The sequence below is a fragment of the Papio anubis genome, chromosome 8 (genome assembly GCF_008728515.1).
Source record: "Papio anubis isolate 15944 chromosome 8, Panubis1.0, whole genome shotgun sequence".
Taxonomy (NCBI): domain Eukaryota; kingdom Metazoa; phylum Chordata; class Mammalia; order Primates; family Cercopithecidae; genus Papio; species Papio anubis.
In genome coordinates this window covers 119,308,804-119,336,111 of record NC_044983.1, presented here as the reverse complement: position 1 = coordinate 119,336,111, position 27,308 = coordinate 119,308,804, and the positions used below count along the sequence as shown (strand labels likewise).

The 27,308-nt window shown below is 41.3% G+C and overlaps 1 protein-coding gene and 1 long non-coding RNA gene across 3 annotated transcripts in view; one reads left to right on the top strand and one right to left on the bottom strand.

The window, feature by feature from the left end:
• Window positions 1-19,307, top strand: part of LOC103887094 — a 49,246-nt gene extending 29,939 nt beyond the window's left edge. Inside the window, exon 3 of the long non-coding RNA XR_004185923.1 lies at window positions 19,196-19,307. This is a non-coding gene — a long non-coding RNA (uncharacterized LOC103887094). The remainder of the gene's footprint in view (window positions 1-19,195) is intronic.
• The window catches only part of FER1L6 (fer-1 like family member 6), a 214,850-nt gene that overhangs the window by 129,221 nt on the left and 58,321 nt on the right, over window positions 1-27,308 (bottom strand). For both annotated transcript variants that reach the window (XM_009213548.4, XM_009213549.4), the window contains 7 exons: window positions 26,394-26,456; window positions 23,181-23,259; window positions 21,415-21,571; window positions 20,638-20,824; window positions 19,159-19,351; window positions 16,074-16,420; window positions 10,229-10,337 (listed from right to left, as the gene is read on the bottom strand). In XM_009213548.4, the coding sequence (XP_009211812.3) occupies window positions 10,229-10,337; window positions 16,074-16,420; window positions 19,159-19,351; window positions 20,638-20,824; window positions 21,415-21,571; window positions 23,181-23,259; window positions 26,394-26,456 (1,135 nt within the window). The remainder of the gene's footprint in view (window positions 1-10,228; window positions 10,338-16,073; window positions 16,421-19,158; window positions 19,352-20,637; window positions 20,825-21,414; window positions 21,572-23,180; window positions 23,260-26,393; window positions 26,457-27,308) is intronic.

Sequence of the window (27,308 nt, the reverse complement as noted above, 5' to 3'; positions counted from 1 at the left end):
TCTTGAAACAAGTAATGGATATACAACATACCAAAATCTATAAGACACAGCAAAAGCAGTACTAAAAGGAATGTTTATAGCAATAAGCACCTACATCAAAAAACTAGAAAACCATCAAATAAACAACCTAATGATGCATATTAAAGAACTGAAAAAGCAAGAGCAAACAAACTCAAAGTTAGCAGAAGGAAAGAAATACAGAGCAGAGCAGAAATAAATGAAATCGAAACAACAAAATAAAAATAATACAAAAGATCAACAAAATGAAAAATTGGCTTTTTGAAAAGATAAACAAAATTAACAATCCTGTAGCCAGACTGAAAAAAGAGAAGACCCACATAAATAAAATCAGAGATAAAAAAGGAGACGTTACAACACATACCACAAAAATTCAAAGGATCATTAGAGATTGCTATGAACAGCTATGTGCCAATACATTGGAAACCCTAGAAGAAATGGATAAATTCTTAGACATCAACAACCTGCCAAGATTGAATCATAAAGAAATGCAAAACCTGAACTGACCAGTAATAAGTAGTGTGATCCAAATCATAATAAAAAGTCTCCCCACAAAGATATGTCCGAGACTCCATGGCTTCAGTGCTGAAATTCACTAAACATTTAAAGAAGAACTAACAAGTTTTTCAAGATGGTGGACTGAAGGCATGGTTACCATGACTCTCCCACTTGGAAAGGCAAAATAGTGTATAGAGATTCATACTGTGAGCTTTCTTTTTCAAGAAACAATGCAGGAATTTAACAGGAAAACTGAAAGAAACTACAGACCCTTCAAAAGAAACAGTGGGCTGCAGCCTAAACTGTGAGCCAGGCAGAATATTTTAAGCCCCCAGACTGTGAGGAGGGGATAAATTGCCTCTGGGATACACACTCCCACCAGAGAATCTCATAATCCAGGCCATGGAGGAAGACCTTAACCCTACCAAGTGCTGGAATTTTTTAGGGAGCAAAAAGAAATGTAAAAGTAGACACAGCCACAGGAATAGTTACACATACATTTCCAATCTCCAGTACAGATGGAGGGAAGCGATTACTGATCCTACCTCACAGGGGACCTTTTAGAAGCCTGCCAGCTAACTCAGGTGATGGTTGCAGGTTTACAGAAGCCCCCAACTGAGAGGTACAAAATAATCCCAAGTGGGGACAAACTCCCTCGGCCAGAACTGGGGGACAAGTGGGAAATGTGTTGCAGCCACAAGTGCTAGAGCTGGGAGCCTGAGTTTTGTGGGTGAACTGGGAGGTGTGTGGCCTGCAAGCTGTAGTTGCCGTCTCTGCCAGGGAAGGCTTATGACCTGGGGCAGTTATAAGTTCTGAGTGCAGACTGCCTGGAACTTAGCTAGCTGCTGCTGGTGGAATACCATGGGTGAAAGATCTGTCTTGCCAATGTGTGGGAGCTGGGTGGGGCTTACTGCTGCATGCTACCCCCAACTCTTCTTTGGACTTTTCTGTACAGAAAAGGCAGCTGTGCTCTTCCTTGAAACATTGCCCCAGTGGTCAGAGAACTGTTTCCCTAACTTCCCATTGGAGCTGCTGCTTGCCCTGCATGTGAAGAGCCAGAATGTGCACTTGCCAGACCCAGACCCAGACCACACCTGTCTTTGAGCCTCCATCCACCATGGTAACATAACACAAAGGACAAAATTTGGAAGCTCTGTGGTCCCACCCATTGCCTGAGACACCAGAGTACCTCCTCTGGGCAACATAATGCAAGCACAAATCCCACCGCCACCACTGCAGCTGATACTTTCTTGCAAGCACCACCTACTGGCTGGAGGCCAACCGACACAGTCTATTACAGCACCTTCAGGTAGAATAAAACTTGCTTTTTATTCTTCAGGAAGGAGAAAACTTGTGCATGGCCTTAACTAACAACATTGCTGGGCACCCTGGATAAACAGGAGGTCCTAAGTCTGCCTACATGATCAGTTCATTACTACTACAACCGGAATTTGAGAAAGCCAACACATTAAGGCTATTTATAACCAGAGAATCTCACAGAGTCTACATCACTCCCCTGGCCACCCTCATTAGAACTGGTGCTGGTAGCCACTGCTAGGAGACTTGAGGACAGACCACATCTTTGGATCATTTGCAGGCATTTTCACAAACAAGCCTGGATTGTGGCAACCCCACTGGGTGGCTAGACCCAGAGGAACAGCAGCATTCACAGTAGTTTGGCTCTCAGGGACTCCTACTCCAAGGGAAAGGGGCAGTGCATCATATTAAGGGAGCACCCTGTAGGGCAAAAGAATCCACACAGCAGGCCTTGAGTCCCAGAACTTTCTGCTAGTGGGAAGTTTCTTTTAACAGAGGCAGAGCTGCAGCGCTGGGCTCAGCAGGGAAAGTCTGTAACTCTACCCCAAAACAGTCAGGCAGCCCTGGTGCTCATTCAGGGTCTTGGAGAAGGGGATGTCTTTTCCCCCTTGTCCACCACTGCAGGCATAGCTACAGCTTCTCTCACAGAAGCTCTGTATGGGTGTACCTATTGACAGACTTTCTGGGTGTCTGCATCCTCACAGGAGAACCGCCCTCAAGGTTCAGGCTTGCACGAGGAGTAGTTTCATAATCTCTAACTACTTGGAATATCAACATTCCTGCAGATGAAAATAGGTGCCTATCTGATCTGAATAGCTGGAACACTAGTTTAGGAGTGTGACTGGGAGGTGGATTGTTTTTGTGCTTGCCTGGCATGGAAGCTGAGGTGGCTTCCACTTTTCCCCCTAATAAGTCCTCAGTTCATTACACTGAGAGCTCCCCTAGCCACCTCTGTCAAGGTTGGGACCTCTGCCGATCATTGGGTATTGCATTTACCCACCTGCTTTAGCCAAAACCGGTTACTATTCATGGACACCTCTCCTACTGGCCTGAACCTGAACTCTTCAAACCAGTACATAAAATACTGGGGAAAAAAGTTAATTTAAAAATGCACACCACAGGGGAATGAGATAGGCTTCAAGAGACCTCTGCCATTTCAGCCCCATAGGAGACAGTGAACTTGCTTACACACCGAGCACATGGCTACTACAACCAGCCTCTGAGGAAACCGTAATACAAACTGTCTACAACCAAGGAACTCATACAGAGTATTCACCATTAAAGCCACCAGAGCTGACTTAGGCTACAAGAAACAATAATTATTAAAGTCTTATTCTTAGAGGGTAAAAAATATTTAAAGAAACACAGTCAAATCAAAATTAAATCCAAGAATAATTAGAGGAAATAGTCTACCCAAATGAGAAGAAACCAGAAAAATAATTCTGGCAATATGACAAAAGAAGGTTCTATAGCACTCCCAAAAGATCGTACTAGCTCTCCAGCAATGGATCTAAACCAAGATGAAACTTCGAAATACTAAAGAATTCAAAAGATTGATCAAGCTACTCAAGGAGATATAAAAGAAAGGTAGAAAAACAACATAAATAAATTTTTAAAACAATTCAGAATATGAATGAAAAATATTCTAAGGAGATGGATATTTTAAAGAAAAACCAATCAACTTCTGGAAATGAAGGATGCATTAAGGGAATTACAAAATACAGAGGAAAGTTTCAACAGTAGACTAGACCAAGTAGAAGAAAGAATTTCAGAGCTCAAAGACAAGGCTTTCGAATTAACCCAATCAGAAAAAAACAAAAAAAGAACTGAAGGAAATAAACAAAGTCTCCAAGAAATATGGATTATGATGAAACCTAAAAATAATTGGTGTTCCTGAGGGAGAAGAGAAAGCAAAAAGTTTGAAAAACTTATTTGAAAAATAATTGAGGAAAATTTCACTGGCCTTCTTAGATATCTACATTTAGATACCCAAATATGAGAAGCTCAAAGAACTCCTGGGAGATTGATTGCAAAAAGGACATCATCAAGGGATATATCAAGCAGAATATACATTCTTTTCATCAGCATGGAATATTCTCCAAGATAGACCATATGATAAGACACAAGTCTCAAACTTTTTAAAAATTGAAATCGTATCAAGTATCTTCTCAGACCACAGAACAAAACTAGATATCAATTCCAAAAAGAATCTTCAAAACTACAAATACATGGAAATTAGTCTGCTCCTGAATGATTTTTGGTTTAACAATGAAATCAAGATGGAAATTTAAAAATTCTTTGAAATAAATGATAATAGTGACACAACTTACCTAAATTTCTGGGATACAGCAGAAGCAGTGCTAAGAGGAAAGTTTTTAGCACTAAGTGCCTACATCAAAAAGTCTGATAGATCACAAATTGACAACCCAATGTCACACCTCAAGGAACTAGAAAAATAGCAAAAAACAAAACTCAAAGAGCTAGCAGAAGAAAAGAAATAACAAAGATCAAAGCAGAATTAAATGAAATTAAAACCAAAAAAATAGGAGATCAATGAAACAAAAAATGGTTCTTTAAAAACATAAACAAAATCAATAGATCATTATCTATATTAACCAAGAAAAGAAGAAGATGGAAGATGCAAATAATCTCAATTAGAAATTAAAATGGAGACACTACCACTGACACAACAAAAATACAAAAGATCATTCAAGACTACTATGAACACTTCTATGCAAACAAACTAGAAAATCTAGAGGAGATGGATAAATTCCTGGAAACATACAACATTCCTAGATTAAAAAAGGAAGAAATAGAAACCCTGAAGAGACCAACAACAAGCAGTGAGATTGAGTCAGCAATAAAAAAAAAAAAAAAAGCCAACAACAAAAAAAATCCTAGGGCCAGATGGATTCACAGCTGAATTCTACCAGACATTCATAAAAGAGTTAGTACCAATTCTACTGAAACTGTTCCAAAAGATTGAGAAAGAGGGAATTCTTTCTAACTCATTCTGTGAAGTCAGTATCACCCTGATTCCAAAACCAGGAAAGGACATAACGAAAAAAGAAAACCACAGACCAATATCCCTGATAAACACAGATGCAAAAATCTTCAACAAAATACCAGCAAACCAAATCCAACAGCACATCAAAAAGAAAATACACCATGATCAAGTGTGTTACATTCCAGGGATGCAGGGATGGTTTAGTGTATGAAAATCAATATAAGTGATACATCACATAAACAGAATTTAAAACCATATGATCATCTCAAGAGATGCAGCAAAAGCATTCAATAAAATACAGCATCATTTTATGATTAAAAAAACAATCAAAAAAGTAGGCATGGAAGGGACATACCTCAAAATAATAAGCCCAATATGAAAAACCCTCAGCCAACATTATATTGAACAGGGAAAAGTTGAAAGCACTTCCCCTAAGAACTGGAACAAGACAAGGATGCCCACTTTCACAACTTCTATGCGGAAGTCCTAACCAGAGCAATCAGGCAAGAGAAAGAAATAAAGGGCATTCAAATAGGAAAAGAGGAAGTCAAACTATTGCAGTTTGCTAATCATATAATATACCTAGAAAACCCTAAAGACTCCTAGACTTGATAACCAAATTCATCAAAGTCTCAGGTTACAAAATCAATGTACACACATCCGTAGCACTGCTATATACCAACAACTTCCAAGTTCAGAATCAAATAAAAAACTCAATCCCTTTTACAATAGCTGCAAAAAAAGAAAAAAAAAAAAAAAGCAACTAGGAATATACTTAACCAAGGAGGTTAAATATCTCTGCAAGGAGAACTACAAAACACTGCTGAAAGAAATCACAGATGACACAAATGGAAGCATATCTCATGCTCATGGATTAGAAAAATTAGCATTCTGAAAATGACCGTGCTACTCAAAGCAATCTAGAAATTCAATGCAGTTCCTATCAAAATACCAAATCATTTTTCGCAGAATTAGAAACAATCCTAAAATTCATATAAAACCAAAAAAGAGCACAAATAGCCAAAGCAATCCCAAACAAAAAGAACAAATCTGGAAGCATCACATTACCTGACTTCAAGTTATACTGCAAGAATATAGTTACTAAAACAGCATGTTATTGGTATAAAAACAGATACATAGACCAATGGAACAGAATAGAGAACCCAGAAATAAAGCCAATACTTACAATCAACTGAATTTTGACAAAGCATACAAAAACGTAATTTGGAGAAAGAACACCCTATTTAATAAATGGTGCTAGGAAAACTGGATAGCCACACATAGAAGAATAAGACTGGATCTGTATCGTATACAAAAATCAACTCAAGACGGATCAAGGACTTAAATCTAAGACCAGAAACCACAAAAATCCTAGAAGAAAACATAGGAACTAAAAGTAGATCTACCATTCAATTCAGCAATCCTAATACTGGTTATCTACCCAAAGGAAAAAAGGTCATTATATCAAAAAGACCCCTGCATGTTTATGCTTGTTTCAGCACAATTCACAATTGCAAAGATATGGAACTAACCTTAATGCCGATTGACTAATGAGTAGATAAAGAAAACATGTTATATATACACCATGGAATATACTTAGCCATAAAAAAGAATAAAATAATGTCTTTTGCAGCAGCTTGGATGGAGCTGGAGGTCTTTATTCTAAGTGAAGTAACTCAGGAATGGAAAACCAAATACCCTATGTTCTCACTTATAAGCAGGAGCTAAGCTATAGATATGAAAATCATACAGAATGGTATAATGGACTTTGGAGACTCAGAAGGAAGAGGGTAGAAGAGGATGAAGGATAAAAAGCTACACACTGGGTACAATGTACACTACTTAGGTGACGGGTGCAGTAAAATCCTAGACTTCACCATAGATGAATACAATTCATCCATGTTACCAAAAACTACTTGTATTACAAAAGCTACTGATATTTTAAAAAATTTTTTAAAAAGAATTCCAATACAGAAAATAGAAGAGGACAGACTACTTCCAAACTCATTCTCCAAGGCCAGTATTACCCTGAGACCAAAACCATACAAAGACACACCAAAAAAGAAAATTACAGGACAATATCCCTGATCAACATTGATGCAAAAATCCTCAACAAAATACTAGCAAACCAAATTTGACAACACATTAAAAATGTGACCAAGTGGGATTTATACCAAGGATGCAAGGACAGTTCAATGTACACAAATCAATATGATACATCACGTCAACAGAATGGACAAAAACCATATGATCATTCCAATTTATGTTGAAAAAGCATTTGATAAAATTTAACATCTCTTCGTGATTGAAAAACTCTCAAAACACTGAGTACAGAAGGAACATACCTCAATCCAATAAAAGTGATATATGACAGACCCACAGCTAGTTTCACACTGAATGGAAAAAAACTGAAAGCCTTTCCTCCAATAGCTGGAACAAGAAAAAGATGCCCACTTTCATCTCTGTTACTCAACATGATACTGGGAGTCCTAGAGAGAGAAATCAGACAAGAGAAGGAAATAAAGGGCATCCAAATAGGAAATGAAGTAGTCAAATAATCCTTGTTTGCCGATGATATGATCTTATATTTGGAAAAACCTAAATACTCCACCAAAAAACTGTTAGAACTGATCAGCAAATTCAGTAAAGTTGCAGGATGCAAAATCAACATTTAAAAATCAGTAGCATTTCTATATGCCAACAGTGAACAATGTGAAAAGGAAATCAAGAAAGTAATCCTATTTACAATAGTTGTAAATAAAATAAAATAAAATCAAAGAAGTGAAAGATCTCCACAATGAAAACTATAAAACACTGGTGAAATAAATTGAAGAGGACACAAAAAAAATAGAGACACATTCCATGTTCATGGATTGGAAGAATCAGTATTGTTAAAACACCCACACTACCCAAAGCAATCTACAGATTCAATTCAATCTCTATCAAAACTAATGCCATTCTTCATAGAAATAGAAAAAATCCTAAAATTTACATAGAACCACAAAAGACACAGAATAGCCAAAGATATTCGAAGCAAAAAGAACAAAACTGAAGGAATCATACTACCTGATTTCAAATTATGCTACAGAGCTGTAGTAACCACAACAGTATGGTACTGGCATAACAACAGACACGTGGGCCAATGGAACAGAATAGAGAACCCAGAAAAACTATTCATCTATAGTGAGCATTTTTTTTTTTTTTTTTTGAGACAGAGTCGCTTTCTGTCACCCAGGCTAGAATGCAGTGGTACTCTTGGTTCACTGCAACCTCCGCCTCCCGAGTTCAAGCGATTCTCCTGCCTCAGCCTCCCGAGTAGCTGGGATTACAGACACATACCACCATGCCGGGCTAATTTTTGTATTTTTAGTAGAGACGGGGTTTCACCATGGTCTCGAACTCCTGACCTCATGATCCACTCGCCTCAACCTCCCAAAGTGCTGGGATTACAGGCGTGAGCCACCACGCCTAGCCAGTGAACTCATTTTCTACAAGTCTCAAGAACATATGTCGGGAAAAGGACAGTCTCTTCAATAAATGGTGCTGGGTAAACTGGATATCCATATAAAGAAGAATGAAACTAGACCCCTACGTCCCACCATATACAAAAACCAAATCAAAATGGATTAAAGACTGAAATCTAAGGCCTCAAACTATGAAGTTACTACAAGAAAACACTGAGAAAACTCTCCAGGGCATTGGTCTGGGCAAAGATTTCTTGAGTAATATACCACAAGCATATGCAACCAAAACAAAAATGGACAAATGGGATCACATCGAGTTAAAAAGCTGATGTACAGCAAAGAAAACAATTCATAAAGTGAAGAGAAAACCCACAGAACAGAAGAAAATATCTGCATCCTATCTATCTGACAAGTGATTAATAACCAGAAGATATAAGGAGCTCTAACAACTTTATAGGGAAAAAAAAACAATAATCTGATTTTAAAATAGGTAAAAGGCATTTCGGCAAACAAGCATATGAAAAGGTGCTCAGCATCATTAACCATCAGAGAAATGTAAATCAAACTTCAATTATATATCATTTCACCAGTTAAAATGGCTTGTCTCCAAATAACAGGTTAATAACAATGCTGGTGAGGATGTGGAGAAAAGAGAACCTTCATACACTGTTGATGGGAATGCTAATTAGTACAACCACTACGGAGAACAGTTTGGAGGTTCCTCAGAAAACTAAAAATAGAACTACCATATGAGCCAGCAATCCCACCGTTGGATGTATATCCAAAAGAAAGGAAGTCAGTATATCAAAGAGATGTCTGCACTCCTATGTCTGTTTACAATAGCTCAGATTTGGAAGCAACCTAAATGTCCATCAACAGATGAATGGATAAAGAAAACGTGATACATATACACAATGGAGTACTATTCAGCCATGAAAAAGAATGAGATCCTGTCATTTGCAGCAACATGGATGGAACTGGAGGTCATCATGTTAAGTGAAACAAGCCAGGCACTGAAAGACAAACTTCACATGTTCTCACTCATTTGGAGAAGCTAAAAATTCAAACAATTAAACTCACTGAGATAGAGAGTGGAATGATGGTTACCAAAGGCTGGGAAGGGTAGTGGGAGGCAGAGGAGAAGTGCAGATGGTTAATGGGTACAAAAATATCGTTCAGGCCGGGTGTGGTGGCTCATGCCTGTAATCCCAGCACGCTGGGAGGCCGAGGTGGGCGGATCACGAGGTCAGGAGATCGAGACCATCCTGGCTAACACAGTGAAACCTCGTCTCTACTAAAAATACAAAAAATTAGCCAGGCATGGTGGCGGGTGCCTGTAGTCCTAGCTACTGGGGAAGCTGAGGCAGGAGAATAAGTGAACCCGGTAGGAGCTTGCAGTGAGCAGTGCGCTCCATTGCACTCCAGCCTGGGCTGACAGAGCAGAACTCAGGTCAAAAAAAAAAAAAAAAAAAAAAAAAATCGTTCAATAGAATGAATAAGATCTAGCATTTGATAGTACAACAGGGTGAGTACAGTCAACAACAACTTATTGTACATTTTTAAATAACTAAAAGAGTGTAATTGGATTGTTAGCAACCAAAGAAAGGATAAATGCTTGAGGTGATAGATACCCTATATACGCTAGTGGGATTATTACATATTGTATAGCTATATCAAAATGTCATGTATCCCATAAATATATACCCCTACGATGTACCAAAAAACTTCAAAATTAAATTTAAAAGAAAATAAATCTATCCCCTATATATTGACAATAGGGTAGACAAGGAATTGTTCATCTCATTCTGAGATGCAAACCTCCACCAGAGTGCTATTATCTTCATGTAAGGCACTAACTCATTTATTCAAGAAATAGGTGCTAAATCCATGCTATGTGCCTGGCACTGTGCTTTTCTGTACTTACCAATAGAAACTTCAAAGCTGATGGGTCTATCTCCAATCTTCCGGTCAATCATGGTAGCTTCAAAAAATGCTCCAAAGAGTAAAAATTCCTCATTTTTTTCTGGTATAATCTACAGAAAGAAAACAAAATTATTAGGCAGAACTGGCTTTTTCTCATTAGGAAGCTGAGTTTGCGATGCTGGCCTCATCCAGCGTAATTTATAAACATTTGGGTCTCTGTTTCAGCCTGAAAGGGCACAGCATTTCCCCCCAAATCAAATGTATGAATCAGGATCTGCAAACTGCAGATCCAAATTGAGTCATTCATCTAGAATGATGCCGTCTCAACCTTCTGAGCTTCTACCTTAAAACAAAACTCCTTTTATTTTAACAAATAAACTGGGTGTGCACGTCTTTCTAGGATGCCGCTGGTGAAATACGGGTTTGGAATTACCTTCTGGAGATTGGGGTTTCAGAAAACAGAAAATCAAAGACAAGAAACAGAATTACAGTATAAAATCCTCAGATTTGAGCATAGCTTTATGGCTTACACAGGGTAGTCAGATACAGTATGCTATTTGTTCCTCCTTGCAACCTTAAGAGGCCAAAATTTGGATCATTCCCATTTAACAGATAAGAAAACTGAGGGAACTAAAGCTTGAGGTTGTCAAGTAATTTTCCCAAGTATACTCACCACAGACCCAGTGCTCTTTGAATTCGAACATGTATTAACCCAATGCATTAACGCTGACCAGAATCAAACCTTACTTCCCCAAATAAGCAAGCCCAGAAAAAAAGAAACAGCAGATTAGTCACATGTATAAGCACTGGCCAATCATGTGTATCCACGGTGGGTTACATGCACTGTGGTTGCTGCTGTGAAGGGTACACAGGTCCCAGAATCACAGGTGCCTTCATATTGAAAAGGACCTTAGAGTTCATCTACTCCAACCTCTACCTTTTACCCAAATAAACTAATGCTCAGAGATACTAAGCAGCTTCCCAAGGTCACACACAGCAAAGTAAAGTCAGCCAAGACTCAAGGCCTGGTTTCCAACAAGGCTGCCTTCTCAAGAAGCCCACAGTCTGGAAGACTAGACTATAACAAGTCATAAGACAGTAGTCATCACAAGGGAATACACAATTATTTGCAAATGACTCTTATTGACAAGGAAAAAGGCTGATGCTTCAGGGAGTGGATGTTGCTGGATCCACTGACACAGCATTTCATTTCTGAGCTAAGAGGCTAAGTCAACTGGATCCATACATTCTTTGCTTCCTGGTTTTGCAACTGGATTTGTTGAACTCTGCAGAAACGGCCATAAGGACAATCTAAGGAAATAAAGCAATTGTGGCCCCAGGGATCAAGAGCTCCATTGGGTCGAGAGCCCGAGACAGGTGCCTCAAAGAGCCAAAGGGTTTCCATACCATTAGGTGAATGATACCCCCTTCTTTCATACAGAAGCTACTGTGGTGCCAGTCTTCCTAGGAAATGTTCGTTGTGACCAGAAAATGTCGAACAGGGTGAGGCTCAGTGCTGGATCTTAGTCATCCAGCATACCCTCCTCCTACCACTCTATCCACTGACTATTAACTAGCCTCCTATCTCACCTTCCTGAGGCTGAGTTTACTCTCTAGGAGGAAGTTAAAAACCATGGAGAGAAGCTGGGTGTGGTGGCACACGCCTGTAATGTCAGCTACTCAGAAGGCTGTGGCAGGAAGATCATTTGAGCCCAGGAGTTTGAGGCCAGCCTGGGTAACATAGCAAGACCCTGTCGCTAAAAATAAAAACAACAAAACAAGGAACTACTAAGAGACCTGGAGGGAATGTAGGCCATGTAGCCGAGAGAAGAATTTCAGGATCCAGAGCCAGACAAAAAAATCCTTCTTCAAATCTCAACCCTTCCACTCCCAGGCTGAATGACTTTAAGCAAATCATGTCTATTCTCTGGGTGTCATGTTCCTCACCTGTGAAATAACCACCATTATTGGGCTTTCAGGGAGGAGAGGGAGCAGAAATGATATCATTCATGTCAAGCACCTAGTAAAAAGCCTACACTTATCACCATAAATGGCAGTGAAAATAAGTATTTCAGCAGGGCAGAATTGATGTCTTAATTCCACCCATCCTACAAGGTTTAACTCAAATGTCTTTCCATTCTGGAAGCACATCTCAGCTCCACAAGCTGGTAAAATGATGATAGGCAATGTTTACTGACCTCTTACTATGTGTGAGATACGGTATTAAGAAGTTTGCCCACATTATATCCTGTAATTCCACAACTACACCAGGAAAGAGGCATTTCTACTTTACTCACTCACAGACGATGACACTGCAGTCTAGTGAGAGATTAAATCTCTGCCCCAAATTATTAAGCATATCTAAAATTTATTGAGCACTATGTATGAGGCTCTGTTCTGAGCATTTTTGCATATATTCATTTATCAAATCCTTAATAAGAGGCTGAGAAGCAAGAGGTTATTCTTGGAAACAAGCATAAGGAGGTTAAGTCACTTACTCAGATTCAAATGCAGGCAATGTTTCTTTAGAGGCCAAGCAGTAACCACTGCACCATACTGCCACAATTTACATCCAGCTATCTTACTTGGGGGCTTGACATTTTAATAATCATACTTCACTCACTCCAGGAAATAACAGCACTTTTTCTGTACCTCCTTAAAGCACTTACCACTTTCTACTTCCTGTTACATTTATATTTCATACCTCTCCTTCTATATCATAAACTCCATGGAGTTAGGCTCTATTTTTATTCTTACCAATATCAAGGATGACATTTAAGTAAGAAGCTAGTCAGTGTGTTCACAGAATTTTAAAAATGAACCAGTTTTTAGATTGGCTGTGATCTGTGAAAATTTGGCACAGGGGAGATAAGCTTTGAGGGGTAAAGAGGGTGAGTTGACAAAGTCAGCATCATGGGATCTCTCAGCTGTCCAGATGGGCAATGAAGGTACAGCTGCAGCTGGGGAGATTGGAGCTTGAGAACCAGTTGAAAAAGAGGATGCCGCAAGAAAGGGCATCATCATGTTGATGAGGGTGAGCCATGAGCTGTTCAGGTGTGAGGAAGGTTGAAGCCCAGTGTGGTGGCTTTAAAATATATCCACAAATGCTTTGCTAATCATCCCCTCAAAAAGTGAAGCCTAATTCTCCTCCCTTTGAGAATGGGCTGGACTAAATGATTTATTTCTAACAAACAGAACATAGCATATATGTCAATGTGTGGCTTCTGTGGCCAGGTCATGAAAGACAGTTTCAGCCTTGCTCCCTCTTGGATCACCTGCTCTGGGGAAGGCCAGCTGCCATGTCACAGGATCCTCAGTCTGTAGGAGGAGCCACAGAATGAGGATGAGGCCTCCTGCCAAGAGCCAACAAAGAATCACAGTCTCCTGCCATGTGAGGGAGTCATCTTCAAAGTGGGTTTTCCAGCCACAGTCAAACCTTCAGATCACGACAGCCCCTGCCAACACCTTGATGGAAACTTCATGAGATCTGGAGGCAGAACCACTGAGCTACGCTATTGCCAAATTCCTCATCTACAGAGAAAATAAATGTTTGTTGTCTTAAGCTGCCAAGTTTTGAGATATGTTGTCATGCAGCCGTAGATAACTAATAAACCCAACAAGATACTGGCCACAAACAAGAAGTCAAGATGAAGAGAGGAGGGAGGGGAAATAAGGGTTTAAACAGTGTCTGAATTTTACCTCTCTCCTATTACCTATTGCACAATAGCCAAGATACACCCCCACAGCCTGCAGAGAAATGTACTTTCTACCCCAAATAAGTTCACAACTTCCCTTGCTTTCTGATAGAATCTACTTCAAGTCTTCAGCAAAATATCTTAAAGATATTTCTACTTGGATTAAGAAAATATTTTTCCAGCCTCTTTCTACTTGGCAATCCTTGTCTAGAAAAGAATAGACAGCTTCAACCCACAGCAGGAAAAACGACTACAGGGATAGATGGAGATATCAGCTTAGGTAGCTACTAAGCCGCCCACAACTTCTGGTGAAGTTCAAAGTTAAGTCTCCAAAGTTGGCATGTATTCTCAAGAAACACCCCTAAACACAATCCCATATAGATAATGTAAGTTCTAACCATAACAAACTGGCACACACGTTTTCAGACAATATTTTCCAATACAGTATGTGAGCTCAGAGGAGAGAACTGGGGAGGTCCACTAAATTTCCAAAGTCACAAACAGATTGGAAAGCTCTGAATAGCTGCTCCCTGGGGGTGGGAGAAAACCATAGCGACACTGACGACAACAACAACAAATGCATTGCCTGCTTCCTATGTATGTGCTAAGAACTCTGCGAACCATTTTACATGCATTTCCTCATTTAACCCCCGAAGATGCCTATGGCAGGGTAACTATTAACTATCTCATTTTATTGATGGGTAAACTAAAACACAGAGAGGTGTTAGTATCGGAGCCATAACTACAACCCACCCCAAGATTTCTAGCTCTGTGCTCCAACCGCTCACCTACATGGTTTCTTAAAATGTATTAGTGCCACAATAAACATACGTGTGCACAATAGCCAAGACTTGGAACCAACCCAAGTGTCCAACAATGATAGACTGGATTAAGAAAATGTGGCACATATACACCATGGAATACTATGCAGCCATAAAAAAGAATGAGTTCATGTCCTTTGTAGGGACATAGATGAAGCTGGAAACCATCATTCTCAGCAAACTATCGCAAGGACAAAAAACCAAACACCGCATGTTCTCACGCATAGGTGGGAATTGAACAATGAGAACACTTGGACACAGGAAGGGGAACATCACACACTGGGGCCTGTTGTGGGGTTGGGGAAGCAGGGAGGGGTAGCATTAGGAGATATACCTAATGTAAATGACGAGTTAATGGGTGCAGCACACCAACATGGCTCATGTATACATATGCAACAAACCTGCACGTTGCACACATGTACCCTAGAACTTAAAGTATAGTAAAAAAAAAATTTATTAGATCCCATCAACAAAAACAAATGCCTCTTCCAAGGCTAAGGTGACCTGCTGCTATACTCCTTTGGACTCTCCAGTCTCTCCTAGAAATGAACAGCTCTGGGATTTCAGGCATCACCTCCCTTCCCTACTCAAAATTATTGCCTAGCCGACCGAGAAGCACACTTCCAGAGGCAGAATTAGCCAAGCTGGGAGCTGGAATCTACCTACCACCATTACTGACAAAACATGAAGCTCTCTCATTTGCTTAACTGCAAGTTACCATTGATAAACTAAACAGTAAAGAGAATATTCACTATTTGTATTCCTCTTAGAGTCTCAGATCTCTTTCCCATAAGACAGTACCGGGCTGGGAAAGTGCTAACATGCTTCATGGTGAGTAATAAGCATTCCCTAAAGTTGTGATTTCCCCCGCAGGTTTGGGGTAGGGGAATAGGTTTCTCAATTTCTTATATCCCAGCTTGTCACCTACTCTTCCTCCTCTTCATTCCTCATCCAAAATTATCTCCCATCCGGAGCTTACTCCAAGCTAACACAACTGAACAAAATTAGGCCACAGATAGAGTTTAATCAATCCCGTACCACCCACTCCCACCAACTCCTCCGGAGCACTTTTATTTCTCTTTACTTGGGTTTCCATGGGAATTGTATTTGGGGGAGTGGGGGATTCAAAGGAATTTATCACAGGCAGATGGCTGTGAAGTGTGCAAGAGGGGGCAGCGGACCAGCCTCAGAACACAGCGCTGGGCCAACACAAATTTTTCAGGGGGAATAAGACATATTCTGACAACACCTTCAGGAACCTGTGGCAGGGGCAGTCGCTGCTCTGGTTCACCTCACAGGTAAATTGCCATAAAGCAGTGCCCAGACCTACCTCTGGGGGGACATCAAACGGTTCCACCTCCACCTCGGTTGAGTTAGTTTTGTTTGAAGCCTGTTGGGATTTTCCGTCATCAGTTTTGTCAGCCTTGTCTTTACCTTTGGAAGATTTGGAGTCTTTGTCCTTGGAAGGCAACTTGAGCTCCTTCAGGGCCTTGGAAAATTTAGATTCCTGTGCCCCTCCTGAGAGGATTTCCACAGCAATTTCTACCAAGATTCTGCCCCTGAATGACACGCCTTCCCCAAAGCCTTCGTTCATTTCCTGGTAGTCATCCATCAGACTGTGGTTCCTGGGCGAGCCATACAGGTTAATCCAGGCAGGCCCAAAGGTGGGCAGAAAGCCTAGAGAGACCCCAGGTTTTAGTTATCTCATTATGCTTTTGCTTTATAAAAGTTGCATACATTCATTTCAAAATGTAGAATATCCAAGACAAAAGAAAACATTGACAGGATATCCCATCAGCAAAAGACAACTATGATTGCCATCTTGCCATATTTCCTTCTAGTCCTTTTTGCATTCATGTTTACACTTGTTCACAGTTGTACTAATACCATAAATGCCAATCTGCATTCTGTTCTGTTCACTTGTTCATCAAATGTTTACTGATTCCCCCATGTTCTCCAGTAGGCTCTATGTTTAGTGCCAGGTACCATGCTAGATACTAAACAGAGCCTGCTGGAGAACAAAGCAGGTGTAAACATTAAACAAATAAATATTTGCAGTGCAAACACTATGGAGGAAACACACTTTGTGTTTCAAGAAAAAGTAACAGGCTGATGTAACATAGAGGGGAGTTAGGCAGGCAGAGAAGAGAGTGAGTGTCTATTCTGGCTAGAGGGAGCAGCATGTGCCAGCTAGAAAGAGTTTGGAGCCAGAGATGAACTCTGTGGGAGAGTTTGGAGAGGTAGGTGGGTCTTGGGGCCTTGATACAAATTTTGTCCTTTATCCTAAAAACTACAGAAATGTTTTAAAGGAATTTAAGCAAAGATGAGACATAATCAGATGTCTTAAGATGACTCTGACTGTTACATGAAGGGTTAGAAGAATGCATGTGGGCTAACTGGTTCGAGGACCACTTCATCATCAAAACTGAAGATCAGTGTCTTGAACTAGGGTGAAGGTAGTGGAGACTGAGATAGGTAAATGTTTCGAGATACGTTCTGAATGTAGAATTAAAAAGACCTGATGATTTGAACTTACTGCTGCTATTTTCCCTTCTTAATACATAGTGTCTGAGAAAATGCAGTGTCTATGGGAACATCTCTATGGCAACATCTCGATGACAGGTAGTTCAGCCTGGTGGCTCTGAAGCCTGAGTTCAGCTCTGTCACGTTCAAGCTGTGTGACCTTGGGCAGTTTTTAAACTTTCCCGTGTTGCAGTTTCCTCACCTCTAAAAGGGAGATGCTAATAGTACCTGTCTCATCTATCAAAATTAAAAGAAACTATCAATTGAGTGTTTCACACAGGCCCTCAGGAAGTGCTAAGAATATAGGCTAGTACTATGAAAAAGCAAATACATCATGATCTGCTTAACAATCCGCCAGTGTTGACAATTAGATGTTTCCATGTATGTTACTATTATTAATAGTTTTATGCCTACACATTTCCGATCCCCTACTCCCATAAACTAGATTCTAGCCCTCCCTTGAGTCGACTTAAATATAAGAATGTTGTATTAAAAAGGATAGAAAGATTTTATGGTCCTGATGTCTATATTTTCAACCACTGATGTGTATCTTCCTGAATGCCATCAAGATGTTCCTAAAAGGTTGTATATAAAACATGTTTACATCTAGCTAAGAAATTGCATACATGGGCCGAGTATGCTTTCTGCATACAGCAATCTTTCCATAATGTAAAGATTTAGACAAAGGTATTTATTTACTGAGGCCTCTCTATGGTATCTGTTAGGGACACAAAAATGTGTAAATCTTGTTCTCTGCTCTTGACACGCCTTTAGTCTAATCAAGGAAAAAATTTAAATAATTACATTAACTTCATATACAGATGATAGGTGATATATTTATAAGTGTATATATTTGTGCATATATGTATGTGTGATTGTATGTATGTAGATATACATGCATGTGCATGTATGTATGCAAAAAAAATGTCAATTAGTATAAATTCGTAACACAGAGAAAGATTGCCGGGGAATTTAAAGAAGGGAGGGTTTGTTGGGCTTTTTAGAGAATTATCTGCTAATTTGGGTTTTGCAAATAAAGAGCCATATACTGAATGGAAATTCTTCTACCTGACCTCTGCCTGGCTGGCTCAGTGGATTAGCTGGGGCTCTCAGCTCCCGCCCTGGCTCACCGTGTCAATGTACCTCGCTGCTATTCCTGCACTCTCATGTTCCCGTCATTGGGTTGAAGACACAATTTTTGTTGGTACCATTTATTTTGTGGGCCATACTAATATATGTAGTAGGCCATATTTGGCCCATAGACCTTAGTTTACTAATCTCTGATTTACTCTAAACGTCTCATTTTTCAATCATGGGAAGACTGACTTTCTCAAGGACACATAGCAGTGTTTGTGGAAGACCTGGGACCAGGAGCAAACCTCCTGGCTCCCAGAGCCCAGTGTCATCCATTGCCCTGAACCAACTCAAACCACAGACCCTACAGTAGCATGGAAAGTGCCTAATACATGGAAGGTGGTCTAACCCAGGGGCCCCTAACCCCCCAGAGCCATGGGCCAATATCCATCCTGTTAGGAACTGGACCACAAGAGATGACCAGCAGGCAAGTGAGTATTACCACCTGAGCTCCACCTGTCAGATTAGCGGTGGCAATAGATTCTCATAGGAGTACAAAGCATACTGTGAACTGCACATACGAGGGACCTAGGTTGCATGCTCCTTATGAGGAGGCTCCTAATGCCTGATGATCTAAAGTGGAACGGTTTCATCCTAAAACCATCCCCCTACCCAACCATGGAAAAATAGTCTTCCATAAAACTGGTCCGTGGTGCCAAAAAGGCTGGGGACCACTGCTCTAGCCCACCCCTTTTAAAGATGAGGGCTCTAAAGTAAGTATTTTGAGACATTTTCAAGTCAGATGGGTGGGACTTTACCTTTGTCTCCATCCTGTTCATTGGAGATTTTCTTCAGGTCAATGAAATGGGTTGCCAGTGCTACGTCATTCATGCTGCCTTCATCCCACACCTGGATTTTCACCCTCCGACACAAGGGAGGGAACATTTCCTTGAAGATCACCTGTTCATGCCACACAGGATCAGCACAGTTCTTTTGCACTGTGGTTCGCCCCTAAAAACACAGCCAGGAGGACATGAGTCATGGAAGGGAGTGACCGACTACAGAAAACTCTTCAAGCCAGTTGGAAATACAAAGTAAGTTTTCAAAGATAATGAACCTGCTTCTGACACCCACGAAAATCAGTTACACTCAGTGAACATGACTGATGACCTGCTCTGTGCCGGACACCATGCCAGGTACCTGGGACAAAGGCAAGTGACAGCCCTCAGGGAGTTCGGATCAGCATACTGGGGTTGGGGTGAAACTAGCACCCATATTACAAATGGGAGTTCTGTGCATCTCCAGGAATGCAGTGGATGTAGTTAGACTGTGAGCTCATATTTTGTAGAAGTATGACCTTGTGTGAATCACTTTTCCAGTCTGGACCTCAGTTTCTTGTCATAAAATGGATGTAATGTCTTATATGATCTCCAAGTTCAGCCCAAGTCAAAAATATTTCAGCATTCACTCCCGCCAAGGGGAGACAATCAGGGTAGGTCTGTATTTTAATGGCAGAGACAACATGTGTGTCAGTTGAAGCTTCAAAATCCAGCCAACCATAGTTAATCTCTGACCACGTACCCAGACCCTGATACTTCCAATGGCTTCTGAGCAGGGTAAAGCGATGTCCAGGCTTACATAGGACAAGGACTACCTGGGGAGATTGTGAAACAGGTCAGGAGGTGGGTGGAAATTCTACAGGACCTGGGGACTGAATAGCTCAGAGAAGCAGCCGGGGGTGAGGAAGGATGCCTGTCTGCCTGGTTCCTAAACCACAATCCACCCATAGCTCTTTTCCATTTTCTCCAGTGAAGAGTGAGTGGGTGACACCCCCCTATTTCCCTGCCACATCCTGTTTCCTTTTTTTTTTTTTTTTAAACAGCGCCTTGCTCTGTCGCCCAGGCTGGAGTGCAGTGGTACAATATCTGCCTACTGCAACCTCCGCCTCTCAAGTTCAAGCAATTCTTATGCCTTAGCCACCCAGTAGCTGGGATTACAGGCATGCACCACCACGCCCAGATAATTTTTTGTGTGTTTTCAGTTGAGATAGGGTTTCACCATGTTGGCCAGGCTGCTCTTGGGCTCCTGGCCTCAAGTGATTCACCTGCCTCAGCCTCCCAAAGTGCTGGGATTACAGGTGTGAGCCACTGCGCCTGGCCTCATTGCCTTTTAGTGACAAGTTTTTGCTTTCAAGGCACTTCCTAATTTTTATTTAATTTGATTTGATTAAACATATCTTGGATAGAGAGCAGGGCCCTGGCCCAGGCCAGGCAGCGTTAGTGACAATGGTTCCTCACCATCTGCCCAGCAAAGGAGACCTCCACAAAGGGATCCACCAGGTCCTTACTGTCACCCACAAATGCCTTGGTGACGTTCGCCATGATGCTTGAATTCATTTTGGGCAACCCTTCTGCTTTGTAGAGTCTCACATAGAATCTGGCCCAGGGTCTCTCTGATGGAAACCCATTGGGGATCAAAAGGTTCCTTAGAGGGAGACAAAAACAAATGAAAAGCTCTCTCAATTGAAGAAACAGAGAGAAAAGACAGCCGCAATTTGGAGGCAGAAAGATAGATCTCAATATAAGAAAAATCTGAAAAGAGTTAAGATTCATTGCTGAAATTTTCTTTCTAGTGTAAATGACAGAGAACGGAATGAATAGAGCAAACGCAAACTCATTCAGGTCCTAGGATGATAGGATAAATACTGTCTCCCACTCTGAACCTTAAAAGAGGTGCATTGAAGTCTTCCCACATCACAAACCAGTGATTGAAATTATAATTCCTTTAAAGAACATTCAGTTACATTCAGAAAAATTGGATAAGCTTAGGAATAGCTTATCTATTAGGGGTTATGATAGGCAGACAGACAGTTCCTGTCCTAGAACCTGACCTCCTGAAGGAGAGTCATACCTTAATAAGACACATCTTGGTGCCTGGTAGAGCAGAATCCCAGGTGGCCATGCTGAGGACAAGCATGGTTCTCATGTACCCATAAGAAAAGGGGTGAAGGAGGGGAAAGAGATTAAAACTGGACATGTCATTTCTATGCACAGCCCTGGATGGACCTGTCTTACTTTTCTATTTGCTCCTCGGTGTCAGAAGTTTTAGGGCTGGTCTTCAAGACGTCGCCTTTCCCCATCACGCTGATGTCACATTTCAGGTATCCCTTGGTGCCAGTCCTGATGTCACCAGGGTCTGTGAGCAAGGCCCACTTGTCGCAGAACTGATGACCTGTGAAAGCACCCTGACAGCTCACATCCTTCACCGATGGGCCCAGCAGCCCCACCCCTTTCTCTCCCATGTGCCAAGGGCCCCCAGGCTCTCCTCCTTCTGTTGCTCTGGGTGGTAAATCATCTCAGTTATTTCCAAACCTCATGCTGCTTCCTTCTTCCTTTCCCTCCTCTCCCTTTGCTTCCCACTAGTTCTCCATCTTTTCCCCCAATTTACCATAGATTCTTGGGAAGCCATTCACCTAGTGGAAATCACTGAGACAAGGTTCCATCTTTGATGGGATGGGGGGCATTAATGAAGTGTAGAAGTCACATACATATTATTTACCCACAGGATGTAAATGTGGCTCCTAGGTCTTTTTGTTTGGCCTCACTGTAAGTCAAAACTTCCAAGATGGCTTACATAATCTAGACTTCTGGCTTTTCTTTAAAAATGATAAGTTCTGGCAATACTGGCTTCACGTTTATTTCTTTTATTTATTTATTTATTTATTTTGAGACAGAGTCTCGCTGCAATGCCCAGGCTGGAGAGCATGGCATGATCTTGGCTCACTGCAACCTCTGCCTCCCTTGTTCAAGCCATTCTCCTGCCTCAGCCTGCCACGTAGCTGGGACTACAGGTGTGCACAACCATGCCCAGCTAATTTTTGTATCTTTAGTAGAGATGGGATTTCACCATATTGGCCAGGCTGGTCTCAAACTCCTGACCTCAAGTGATCCACCCGCCTCAACCTCCCAAAGTGCTGGGATTATAGGTGTGAGCCACTGCACCCGGCCACTGACATCACATTTCTACATGACAGTAAATACCAAAGGCGCTGAGCAGCCACTGCCCTTGTATATAGAGCACAAGCCCTCCTGTCTCCTTTCCCAGACTCCACTGTTCCTTTATGCCTCACGCTCAGGCTGCTGCACACAGCTATGCTCCCCGTCTGGCCGCCGCAGTCACGGGAGTTGGAATCCCTGTTGAAGATAGGGGGCCTTTCATAAAAAGATCTGTGCTGGCTCTGTTACTTATTTCCTCTTGACCTTGAACAAATTACATTGCTTCTCTGAGTTTCTCCTTCCTACAAATCAGGGATAATAATAATTACAGCAAATCTTTTGTATAAGGATACAAAATGCTGTAGTCATTATTATGTGTGAGACTCTTTACTAAGCATTTTGTGTATATTAACTTAATCCTCCAACAAACCTAGGAAGGAAGGAAGTTATCCTCATTTCTACAGATGAGGACACTGAGGCCCAGAGAAGTTAAGTCATTTGCCCAAGGTTGCACAGCTAGGAAATAGAGTGGGATTTGAACCCAGGCAATCTGACTCCAGAGTCTGCATTCTTAGCTCCTATATTCCATATTCTCCTGTCCATATCTCAATTGCACAGAATTTGTGTGAAAAAAAAAACTCCCCAGATGTAGACATATAAAATAATTGTATCATTAGACTGTAAAACATTTGAGGGCAAGAGTCATGTCTCATTCAACTTTGTATAACTGGTGCTCAGTGTTATTGAATGAATGGTTACACAGGTGAGTGAATGAATGGGATGACCTCCAGGTGCTGTAAACCAAAGACAAGTAAGAGAGAGATGGGGAGGTGATGCTTTCTTACCAGGTTGGTTGTACACAGTCCCCAGGTCTACTTTGAAAGAGCCAATCAGTACACTTCCTATCAGCTTGTGGTGAAACACCTGAGGAGAGATGGAGTAGGGAATATGGCAGATTTACGTTGAGGGTAAGAGGCTTGACCCTTGTCTAGCTTTGACCCTGTCTGGAGCACAGTGGAGTTTGGCCATCAAACCACAAGGCTGGAAAGGACCTCCAGAAGCCTCTCACCCTCACCTCTTGCCCTTAGCAGGATTTCAGCTGATCTTCCATAGAAGAACGCCTGACAACTCTCAGTGCCTGCGACCTTCTTTTAACCAAAATGAACCTGAGTACAGCTCACCCTTCAATATCCATCTCTTCCTGTTGAAACTTTCCCTATCTTTCAATACCTAGAACATATGTCACCTCCGCCATGCAGTACCCCCAAACCAAAAGTGTCCCTTTTCTCCCTTAAACTCCTTCAACTTTGCTCACAACTTTCTCAGAGAAGTCATCACATATCGCCTTGAATCATTTTGGGCATGTACAACAGTGAGAACAAAGGAGGTGATCACCCTCAATATTCCATCTGATCAGGGCCAGCAGAGGGCCTGGCTTGGTTACAGTCACCCATTTTCATGCTACTGCTCTCAAGATGAGGAAGTTCTAAAGGAAGGTTCAGAGCTGGTGCCAGATTGAGAAGCCACAACATATGAGAAACTGCTGAAGAACTAGGAGAAAAGTTCAATCTTTCCCCCGTAAAAGAGAAAACTGACAGGTGTGGAGAAAGGGCAATGGCAACTGAAGTGTCTTTAAATCATATAAATGCTGTCATGCAGAAGAGAGAGTAAGTTCCCCTCTACGGTTCCCAAATAACAGGATGAGAGATTTCCGCTCAATATAAGAACAATGTTTATAACTGTCAGAACTTCCCAGCAATGGAATGAGCTTTCCTAGAGGTATCGACCTCCCTAACACTGGAAATAGTCAAGTTAGGCCCCAAGAACTCCATGTAGTAAAGGAAGGGAAGGATTCTTGCACCAGTTGGAAGTTATACAAGATGTCCTCTGAGCTTCCTTCTAACTATAAAATCCTATAAGTTCCTTAAGTCAAGGACAGTTTCCTCCTGTCATTCACCCATCACATGGCCTTGTTCACAACAGATATTCAATAAACATTCAGCGAATTCGTGAATTATTGACTAATTGAATGACAGATGAACGGTTGGCTTTTGCAGCTCCTAACAGCTCCTTTTTGCTGAAGCAAAAGAAATTTAGTTGACCTCAAGAAATGACAGCCTTCTCTTTCCACTCTCTCTCCCTAACCTAAACTTTCCACAGATGTCAGAGAACGAAGGTGAAGCACAGGCAGCCTGGCTCAAGTAGAGGAGCTACTGAAGGATGTTCACATAATGCTCACTCCAAAACCCACCATGCTTCCAGTTGCTCACGTGTTTTCCCAGAGGCCTGAGAAAGAATACAAGGCAGTTTCAAGTTCTGTTCTCAGGTTGAGAGTCCCTGTGGGCAAGGTGAAATGCAAGAGCCCCAAACAAATCTTAAAATAGCATAGGATGCCTCTTAAAGTCATCCATCGAGTCGAGTACCAGGCAATCCTGGTGTGGTCAAGTGTTAAATCACCAGGACTCTGGGGACATCTCACACGCAGAGTACTGGGAGCCCTGCATGCCTTGGCCACTGAAAAGGGAAGACTGTCTTTGGCAACACCAGGGGTGTGTTACAGGCTGGCTGTCCCAATAGCATCTGTTTACAGCACTCTCCCACTACTTTTCCCATGTCGTATATATTCTGGGCATGCTGATTTTCAGTTCATGGACTAACAGAAAAGTTATGTTAAACATTCCCCTCTCAAGGGAAGATTTTATTTTACAATCTTTTGTCTCTAAGAGTCTTTTAGGGACACTAAAGTCTTCTCTTCTTCCAAGTTAGAGAAACAGAGATAGGCAATAGTAGCTTTGACCATTCTGGACTTCTCTAGAAGTCCACATGTCCCACAAACAGTCCTGACCCTAGTCTATGGCACAATATAAAAATCTAGTGATTAACTGTTCATCAGACAGTCCTTAGAAGCCTCCTATGGAGCTGATTCCACAAACAGGTGGTTGCCTGAGCAATGGAACAAAGTCCTGGGCATTGTCCCAGGTCCTGAAATATCACCTGCACCACTTGTCACCATGCCTGAAATTCAAACCTTAAGATTGTTTGGCTCTGGGTGACTTCTCATTCTTCAAGAGTCACATTCTTCAAGTCTCCTGGGAAGGGTAATGTCATAATTCCACTATTACACTGACACACGAAGTAGGAATTGCGTCCTTTTATAACTGTTTGGAAGAGAGAAACTTATTCTCCAGTCATCCTTCCCCACCTTGGGAGAAGCTGTGGTGATCTCTCAGGCTGGTAAGATACATGCAGTCTGTCATTCATTGATCTCTGTCCCTTTGCTGAATGGTACAAAGTCTGTAACAATTCCACGTGGCCTGACTTCTCTCTCATTTGGATCAGTCTGATTTCAATATGGGCACTTCCCCTTCCCATTTCTGTCCTCCGTGTGGTGGGCAAAGTTGGATTGGGCCCTTAAAGCAGGAAGCTCTGCCTCTGCACTTCCCCTGGCAGGGCTGAGGAAGAGTCTATGCAGCAGACTCAATTTCCCAAGGGCAGGTCCTGAGGTCTACACTCAGAGGCAACTTTTGAAAATCCCAATGGCCACCATTTAGTCCAAATCACATCCTCTGATCCAGCATTACCATTGATGAGACTGATACTTTTTCCTGATTCTTGTTCCTATTTCTTTATTCATTACCCAACTAGGAGGAGGAGGAGATATGATTAATGATCATTAGTGTAGATACCAGCCCAAGAGAGAAACACCAACATTTGTTTGATTTAAAAAAAACAACCAAAACTGGCAATGCCTTAAGATGTCACTTGAAGCACGTGTCTCACATTCCCACACTAGTAAGCTACACGATTCAGTCAGTAATAGCTTTACAGTAGCTTACCACTTACTTCCAAGAAGCATAGATCTTCTTGAGGTGGTTTTTCTTCCCAGACTCCTCCATACTGGTGATTTCAAGTTCTGCCTGTTGGTTACAAACTTGCCAACTGACACTTGCCTTCCTGAATCTATTCCCCTCTAAGTATGCTGAGTTGTCCCAGAGAGTCCCCAATGCCCAGAATCTCTCCCACCTCTCTGCAACTATCACCACCAATGCTATACTTACTGAGATTTTGATGATCTTGTCAAAAAGATGCACTTGGGGCCCAATGAAGTCGAAGACAAAGTACTGCAAAACAAAGAGTGCATTCTGTCCATCAACCCCAGGCTTGCAACTAAGAATCATGTTCTTGGAGTGTATTTAGATCTTTGTCATTCTAACTAACTGCTGCATGAATATACACCATCAATTGATTGTCAATTTCTTTTTTTTTTTTTTTTTTTTTTGAGACAGGGTTTTGTTCTATCAGCTAGGCTGGAGTGCAGTGGCACAATATGGCTCACTGCAGCCTCAACCTCCCAGGGCTCAAGTAATCCTCCTGCCTCAGCCTCCTGAGTAGCTGGGACTACAGGCCTATACCACCACACCTGGCTAATTTTTTAATTTTTTTGAACTTTTTGTAGAGACAGTGTCTCACTATGATGCCCAGGCTGGTCTTGAATGAAACGAATGCCATCAATCACATTCTTGGACAGGATATGTGTGAGTAATCCTCTAAAATGAACATGAGAAGTGGAATTGTTGGATCATAGATGAAGTGCATGTAACTTTTGAATAGATAATATAAATTTGTTTCCCAAATGGGAATTTTATATTCCCACTGGCAGCATATGAAAATAGCCATCTCTCTATAATCTTACTAACCCTTGATAGTGTCAGCTCATTTTTTTGGTTATAATTATGAGTGAAAATGGTATTTCAGTATGGTTTTAAATTGGAGTGGACTTGACTAAAATCTACTTTTCCCAGGATTTTTCAGTTTCAAACATCCCTATGAAATTACCAGGATTTACCAGGGAGAGAATACAAAAAAACTATGGACATGAGGATTTTTAATATTAATAACACGATTGAATTTTGGAGTTGGAGAAATTATCTAGACCAGCCCCATGTTCTACAGATAAGAAGACCGAAGACTAA